Source organism: Adelges cooleyi, unplaced genomic scaffold, assembly GCF_023614345.1.
Source record: "Adelges cooleyi isolate 19-005CV unplaced genomic scaffold, UGA_ACOO_1.1 ACOO_flye_CR_arks_rails_tigmint_CR_PRNA_123, whole genome shotgun sequence".
In the NCBI taxonomy this organism is placed as follows: Eukaryota; Metazoa; Arthropoda; class Insecta; order Hemiptera; family Adelgidae; genus Adelges; species Adelges cooleyi.
Genome location: NW_026095777.1, coordinates 26,032 through 34,950, shown reverse-complemented (window position 1 = coordinate 34,950; position 8,919 = coordinate 26,032). Strand labels below are relative to the sequence as shown.

Genomic DNA, 8,919 nt, shown 5'->3' with positions numbered 1-8,919 from the left:
AAATATTGCAAGTATTTATCATAATTGTTTTATAAAATTGCTTGCATCTAATGTCAAACTGTCATTTGAGAGTAACTAAGAACTGTAGATAGAATAAACTGAGAAGAAATCGTGAAACAAGGATACTAAAATCGATCACATTAATCTCGACAAAACCAGCAACAAAAATATTAACCTAACAATTACCCAATTTTATATTACATAAACAAAATAATTATTCTATTTAAATCACCCCGATCCCCATATTTTGTTTAATATAAGTAATTATTTTATACAATTTTACCAATTTGAATCATATTCAGCTAAAATACAGTATTTTCAATAAGACCCATACAACTACCTACAATGAGTCACTTTTTCAAATTTTAATATACAAAAGACGAATATACAAAAACAAAACAATGTACGCTTTATACAATATTTAATACAAATTATATTTCAATATTCTTTTCTACAATTCCAAAAAGGCTGAAGAACGAGTGCATCCAAAGAAGACAACTGCGGTACAGTGTCAGAACAGCGGTACTTGTATTCAGCAAAAATCAGTTACAAAGTAACCACGAATAATACCTATCCTCAAACGGCTAGTTTTTCTAGTACCCAACAGAAGACGACACAAAAGCCTTTACATCAACAGCAGAAAAATAATGATACCTCCTTAATAAAGGTATTATCCGCTGTGACTAATATAACAAAAACGTAAGACAATGTTACTTCTAGATTGGATAGGTTAGAAAATAATAACCAGTCCAAAGCTAAGAACAACGAGCAAAAGAAAAAAAAATTAACCGACAATTGCGGATCATAGCGTAAAACGCCAACGGGCTAGTACTGCGTAAACAAGAACTTGAAAACTTCTTAAACACTGAAAATATTGACATTGCTCTTGTATCTGTAACAGTGACCGTCGTTCAAGAGGCACGCGCGCATACCTTCGTTATCGATAGTATTATTCGTTATGTTGATTGTTGTGTGCGCTATTTTTACCTAGATTATAATAATTTATTATTAATTCGTTTAAATTAAAACTATATTACATCTTCTCATAAATTTTCCTCTCCATACTGCAGCTATGCCTAATCCTAATAGGAATGATACACCCGTCAAAAAACCTGTGCTACCGCAGAAAACGGAATATTCTGTCTCTGATATTATGGCATACTTGAAAAATATGCAAATTGGTCACGACTCTAAATTATCCAACATACAGTCTGAGCTTTCGCAATATAACGACAAATTTGAGGTATTGTTATCAAAAATCGACAACTTATCTTCGGAGGTTTTGGCATTAAAAAATGAAAACATTACATTAAAAGCCGATGTTGAGTCTCTTCAGCTAAAAATAAAGGATCTAGAATCTAAACCAATCAGTTTTCAATCCTTGGCACCTGTCGATATTGTGAAAGAATCTGAGGAAAGAATCTCTAGAAACCGTAATTTACTATTTTTCAATGTTTCTGATAATGTAAATGAAACACCGGATAATTTATCTCAGACTATAAATAGTTTACTACATATTTTGTCAGTTTCGGTATCTATCTCTAAAATAATTCGAATCGGAAAAATCGGATCGAAGCCTAGACCTATTTTGGTTGAATTGTCCAGTACCCAAGATGTACATTCTGTTTTGAAATGTAAGTCTAAACTCAATAATTCCGCTCAATGGAAACATGTTGGAATTTCAACGGATATGACTCAATACTAACGGTCTGTGTTATTCGAAATGAAGTCGATTATCAACTCCAAAAAGTCTACTGGTGAACAAGGATGGTTTATTAAATACGTGAACGGTTGCCCTCAACTATCAAAAAAAAAACTAATTAGCCGCCCCAACGCTCCTTTAATAAATAAATATAATTCTTTTGTAAATTATAATTCTGTCTAAATCTTTTGTGGGTTATTACCAAAATGTTAGAGGTCTGAGAACTAAACTTAATTCACTTAGATGTAATGTTCCTTGCTATGACTATGATTACCTCGTTTTTACAGAAACCTGGTTAAATAATGAGATCTCAAATGACGAGCTAGACCTTTATAATTATAATATATTTAGGCTTGATAGAAATATTAATACTAGTTCTCATAATAGAGGTGGTGGAGTTATGATTTGTGTAAGTAAAAAGTATATTGCTGAATTAATATCTATTCCGTTCAATAATGTCGAACAACTATTTATATCGGTAAATTCTTACAACACTAAACTTATTATCGGTTCTGTTTATTTACCTCCTTTGTGCGTGGTAGACATGTACTTATCTCATGTTCAAACGGTAGAGTGGATTTTATCTGATCGTGGTGATAATGCTAACATATTGCTTATCGGAGACTATAATTTACCAAACGTTCACATCAGTAATGACTCGTTTGGTCTGTCAGTGGACGGGCCGTTGTCACCGCAATCGCTAGTGATTATTGAAAACTTTGCGCGCTTAAACTTTCGTCAATTTAACTCGATACATAATAAAACCGATTCTACCTTAGATTTAGTGTTTTCAAACTTAAATAACATTGTTGTCATTCAAAGTTCAGATGCGTTATTACCTATTGATAACTACCACCCACCGTTAAATATTAGTTATAATTTTGATCCTAAACTTAGGGCTATGAATTTAACTGTATGTAAATATAATTTCAAAAGCGCTGACTTTCCAGCTCTTTGTTCTCATTTGGCAATGGTGAATTGGCTTTACATTTTCAATGGTAAGGACGTAAATACAGCCACAACTATTTTTAATGACACTGTCTTAACTGCCATGGATTTGTTCATTCCCAAATTTACTTCCTATCAAGGAGTAAATGCTTTCCCCCCTTGGTTCACTTCTGAATTAAGAAATATGATTCGCTATAAGAAAAAGTTACATAAACACTTTAAACAATCAGGTAATCCTTTAATCCTAAATCAATTTGTAAATGTCCATCGTAGGTGCAAAATACTCTCCAAGCAATGTTATGATAATTATTTACTAAAAATCCAAAATAATCTAATTACCAATCCTCGTTCCTTCTGGAAATTTGTTAATGATAGGAAAAATCTAAATGTGTTGCCTGGCACAGTGCGTTATGGAAACACTATTGCTGATAACACCCAAGATGCTTCTATCTTATTTGCCAATTACTTTTCTACGGTTTACTCAAACAATACAATGCCTGTCACTAGTGTTGACTTACGTAATTTACCAAACCAAGATTTACTAGACATATCTAATTTCGATATATCTTTAACTGAAGTTTTTGAGGGCATTATGTCTTTAAAAAATGACTTTGTCCCTGGCCCTGATAAGATTCCAACAATAGTTTTAAAAAATTGCGTTTATGTGTTAACAATACCAGTACACTACATATTCAATTTATCACTGAAGTCTGGTATTTTTCCTTCATGTTGGAAAGTTAGCTACCTTACACCAATTTTTAAATCGGGCGACGAGGCCAATATTGTTAATTACAGGCCCATTTCTAAATTGAGTGCATTACCTAAACTTTTTGAAAAAATATTATACTCTAAGCTTTCTGTTAAGGTTAATCATATTATTTCTAGTCAGCAACATGGGTTTATGCCTGGTAAATCTACCTTAACTAATTTACTAGTATATTATTCTGATTTAAGTTCAATTGTTGAGAAAGGTGGCCAAGTTGACAGTATATACACTGATTTGAGGAAAGCGTTTGACTCTGTGAATCATAATTTGTTAATAACTAAATTGAGTGTTTTAGGTATCAGGGACCCTTATTTATCCTGGTTAAAATCATATTTAACAGATCGAACTCAGCAAGTAAAATTAGCTTCAAAGGTATCCCACGTAATTAATGTTAGCTCAGGCGTACCTCAAGGGGGTCATTTATCACCCATTTTATTCTTATTGTTTGTTAATGAAATCCCGAATATTTTTAATCATTGTAAATGTCTAATGTTTGCCGATGACCTAAAAATGTACATGGAAATTACATCTGAGGCTGACTGTTCTAAACTCCAAGACGACTTAAATAAATTTGAAAAATGGTGTTTGAACAATGGTCTTTCAATAAATGCGGAAAAATGTATGAAAATATAATTTTCCCGTTGCCGTAACCCTACTTCAGCCCAATACTTAATTAATAATCGAGTTTTACAAAATGTTAAACAGCTGAAAGACCTTGGTGTTTATTTTTCCTATGATTTATCATTTCATCAGCATATTCAAAATATAAAACTAAAAGCATTAAAAACATTAGGTTTCATTAGGAGAAATTGTTATAATTTTTCAAATTTAATGTGCATTAGAACCCTGTATATTTGTTTAGTTCGTACAATTTTAGAATATGCCTCCATATTGTGGAATCCAGTCCAAAGCGGACTTACTAATGACTTAAAACGTGTCCAAGACTGTTTTTTTGCGAACAGTAAGCTTTAAATTTAATATGCAAACTGAACATAGAAATTCAGTTCTGCATTTATTAAATCTCGATATGCTCGCATATAGACGTAAGATAAATGATTTTATTTTTAAATTTTTATACACAAGTTGCTTAATAATGTTATCGATAGTCCTGAACTCCTAAGTAAATTGTTATTCCATATTCCTTCCTACAACTCTCGCCTACGTCCAACTTTTCATGTTAGTTTCCACCGCCAAAATTATAGTTTTTTCACTCCTATTAACCGCATTTGTATTACCTTTAATAACTTACCTCCCTCTTTTGATGTCTTTCATAACTCCCTTCTTGAATTAAAATTGGCTCTTACCCACAACTGATTTAGGCTCATTTATACCTAATCGTCCAATTTTTGTCATATTTATATATTTTGTTTGTTATCGTTGTTATAAATATGTTTTTCTTTATTGATACTGTTTATAATTTATAATTATTAATCTGTGATCTACTTACTTGAATGTTACACTCTTGCCTTCGGGGCGTTAAATATATATTATTATTATTATTATCTGAGTACACTTCACATCATGAACTGTTCTAAAAATACAAAATTATCAAATCTATACAACTTTACACCCGGGTGGTAGAGCACGTAGAGGTACAGCTGTAATCATAAGAGATACTATACAGTATTCCGAGCTTGCAGAATACTAAGAACTCTACATACAATCCATAACTGTTTGTGTTAAATATGGAAATAATAACCTCACGGTTACGGCTATTTATTGTCCACCGCAAGGAGGTGCAGATGAAATTTAATTTACTGCATTTTTCCGAACGCTAAGAGACAGGTTCATTTCTGGTGGTGACTACAACGCCAAACACTCTCACTGGGATCAAGACTGATCACTCCGAAACGACGTGCTCTACTAAAAGGAACTAACGCTATAAACGCGGAAATATTTTCTACCAGAGAGCCAACCTACTGGCCAACCGATGCTAAGAAATTTCCTGACCTGCTTGACTTCTTTGTAATTAAAGGCATCTCCTCTAATTATTATGTTGAAGCTGAAAGACTAATAGAGCTAACGTCCGACCACATTCCTGTGTTATTATCGTTAAGCTCAAATGTTATTATGAAAAACAAAAACATTTTCTAACACACAAATACACAGACTTTTTAGAAATACTCTGGAAGAAGCTATCACTCTTTCTGTAAGAAAGATTTGATTTCTGTAAGAAATCAAAGAGCTTGTTCAACAAAAGCTGCGAGCAAGACGAATTTGGCACAGAACTAAAACCGATAAAACCGAGTCAGCAAATTGCTACATGATAAAATCAAATAAGTGAAAAATGAAACATTTAAATCGTATTTGTGTGGCTTATCTGTAACAGCCGATTCCGATTACTCGTTATGGAAAGCCACAAGACGATTAAAAAAACCTCGCATCATGTACCACCCATCCGAAAGGAAGATGGCACTTGGGCGTGCAGTGAACAAGATAAAGCTGAAGCATACTGTTATGAACCCCTGAAATATTTAGTGTTGATTAGAGTAGTATTACATTATATTGATATTTCGCAATTGTAATAACAGAGCATCATATATTGTGTGTAAGGCGCGGACGGCCTAAAGGAATGTGCTATTGTTTTATTTTTCGGTTAAGCAACACCGGAAGCCGTCCACGACCCTAACACATCAGAGCATCGTCAGCCTTTTGACAACCGTTACCTATGTACGAACTTGTTCATTTTGAAGTCGTACTATTTTAAATAAATTATATTAAGATTATTAAAGGTACATTTTTATTTTTGTTACTCTCGTAACATTTTTGGTGGCAGCGGTGGGATCCGAGGATTCCGGTGCCGAAAAAGTAATCTTAATAATATTTTTTTTTAAGTACTTGAACGGTAGTCGGACTCATCATCCAGAAAATCCAGCAAATCAAGAAAATCCATTAAACCAGGAACATCAAGAAAATCCAGACAATCTATCAATCAAATATCAAAAACATCGGTCAAACTTCAATCAAAAATCAAGAAAATCATTAACAGCGGTTAGTAATAGTTTATATTATCATTATATTCACGGCTTGTGGTGCCGCCGCCAGGCAGTCCCCACTCATACCCCGAGTCATGCCGCCGCCGCCGTTGTGTTCTACTTCTGTAAACACCGTTGACCCACTAACCTAGTGCTGTCGCCAGCCGGTGTTTACAACGCGACTTAACGTGATACGTGTATAATAATATAATCCACTACGTTCAAACAGTGAACATACTAACGATTAGTATATTGTAATATTTTATAAATTACCGTTCAACAAATACTTCGAAACCCACAATTCAAGTTTATGTGGTCTCCGCGTGACCGGCTTCGGAGCGTAGACCATCATTAAAGAAACGTCAAGCCTACGTGCGATTCATTTTTCGTTTGCACTATTGGTTCCCCAGATAATCTACGGATCATCTTCGTTCAAACCATCTCCACAGAGCAGCTAACATCATGTCCATTATAGTAGTACACCTCATCGTACTGTAAGTTATTTTAATTTATGCTAATTAAATCGTAAACAAATAATAATAATTTAAAAAAAAGAATTATTTTTAATTGTTTTTTCTCACGTATAATAATATATTACTATTATTATTTTTGTCTTTCGCATGAACAATATATTACTATTATTATTTTTAATAAAAAAGAGGGTGCACTAGTTTTAAGTATTTATACATAATTTGTTTAAAAAAAAAATAATAATAATAATACAGAAAATTTTACAAAGTTCAACTGAATTATTAAATAAAACTTTTGGAAAATTAGGTGATGCCGATAAATTTCTAGAGCAGTGTGTAGTGTCACCTTATTTAAGTCACCTGAAAATCTTATTTCTGATTTTAATCAAGCAGGCCCGTCCAGAACATCTATTGTAAAACATAATCCCAGTGATCAGTCTCCAGAATCTCCCACTACACCAAAATCCCGAGGTCGTTCTCATACTTTCTCTGATTCTATCAACCAACCTCGTCCAAATATTAAACGGTCAAATTCCTCTAGTTCTATAGACAATAATTTAAATTCAGATTCATATCTTTTACAACCAGATTTCTAGTCCTTATTTATCAATCAGAACCTCAGTCCACCTATTCCCCCTCCTGATAGAATGGCTGACAACCAGATAAGCCTAGAAGCCGTCCTACGTCTCTTACCGCCATCATTCGATGGTACTATGAGTACTTACATCTTAACATTACAAGATGACCTCACGAAGTTTACATGGCCAGTCCCCATGGAAAATCATGAAGCTAACAATGTGGCATATCATTTCGTTACCAAATTTATATGTCTTCACGGAATTCCTCAGAACCTCGTTACCGAATGTGGCACAGAATTTCTTAGCGATGTCTTCAAAGAAACATGTCGGTTACTGAAGATAAAGAAAACATCTACCACTCCTTACAGACCACAAGGCAATGGCAGTCTCGAGAGAAGCCATAGGACATTAGGCGAATATCTTCAACATTTCGTCGATAAAGACCAGCTAAACTGGGATTCATATGTTCCGTTTGCTATGTTCACCTACAACTCAACGACTCATTCCGCCACAGGGTTCCAGCCATATGAACTTCTTTACGGATATGAAGCTCAAGTCCCAACATCATTTACCCGAGATCCAGAACCTCAAAACAATTATACAGATTATCAATTTGAGTTGAAGAAAAACATGCAAGAAACTCATAACCTCGCTAGAAAAAGATTGTTACAAAAGAAGCAAAAATCCAAAACTTCCTACGATCAATCCCAATTCCTTCCCACTTTACATATAGGTGACAGATTCTTAGTACAGGAAAAAACCAGTAAAGGGAAACTAGCTCCTAAATGGTTAGGCCCTTTTGAAATACTGGAGTCTGTTAACATCATCATAAATAATAATGGCAAACTCTTCATAAAAATCTGGTTAAACTTTTCCATGAATAACAACTGACTTTAATGACAAACTTCCTCTATCGTTTGTTACAGAATATCTAAGAATATCTCCCAGACTATGTGGCGACTTGTTTCTTATATGGATATGTCCACTTATCATCATCGTTATTCAATGCTTGTGGGATACTATAGTCAAACCTTACGTCATAATCGAGTAGCATCAGAAAATTCAAAAGACACGAGGAGCTGTCTTTTGCTGTCTTTAAGCTGTTCTCAATTCATTCAAATTACTCTACCTTTTTTGAATGAAATAGAATTCAATCATATGACACTTCATTCTATGTTGAATCTAGAAGGAAATCACACCACTCAATACTCTCGACAGAAGAGGGGTTTAGAAAATTTCGTTGGTAGGATATCCAACGTCTTATTCGGAGTACGTTCTGATCAAGATGCTGAATATTTTATCCGTAGTTCATCATACATATAATGCAACACTTCATTTGGATCAAGTACAACAGAATATCTCTCGGAACATGCAGAAACTATTATCCCAAAGTCGATCGAATACTGTCAGGATCAATACAGTAGAATTCATTTCTACTATAGCCGAACAGACAGCCATCATAACTATTCTACTGAGTCAG

The 8,919-nt window shown here is 33.8% G+C and overlaps 1 protein-coding gene across 1 annotated transcript; it reads left to right on the top strand.

Moving 5' to 3' along the window:
* Positions 1-1,153: 1,153 nt before the first annotated feature.
* Positions 1,154-1,705, top strand: LOC126847865 (uncharacterized). Its single transcript, XM_050588280.1, has one exon. It carries the CDS (start codon positions 1,154-1,156, stop codon positions 1,703-1,705), a length of 552 nt encoding a protein of 183 aa, XP_050444237.1.
* Positions 1,706-8,919: the final 7,214 nt, after the last annotated feature.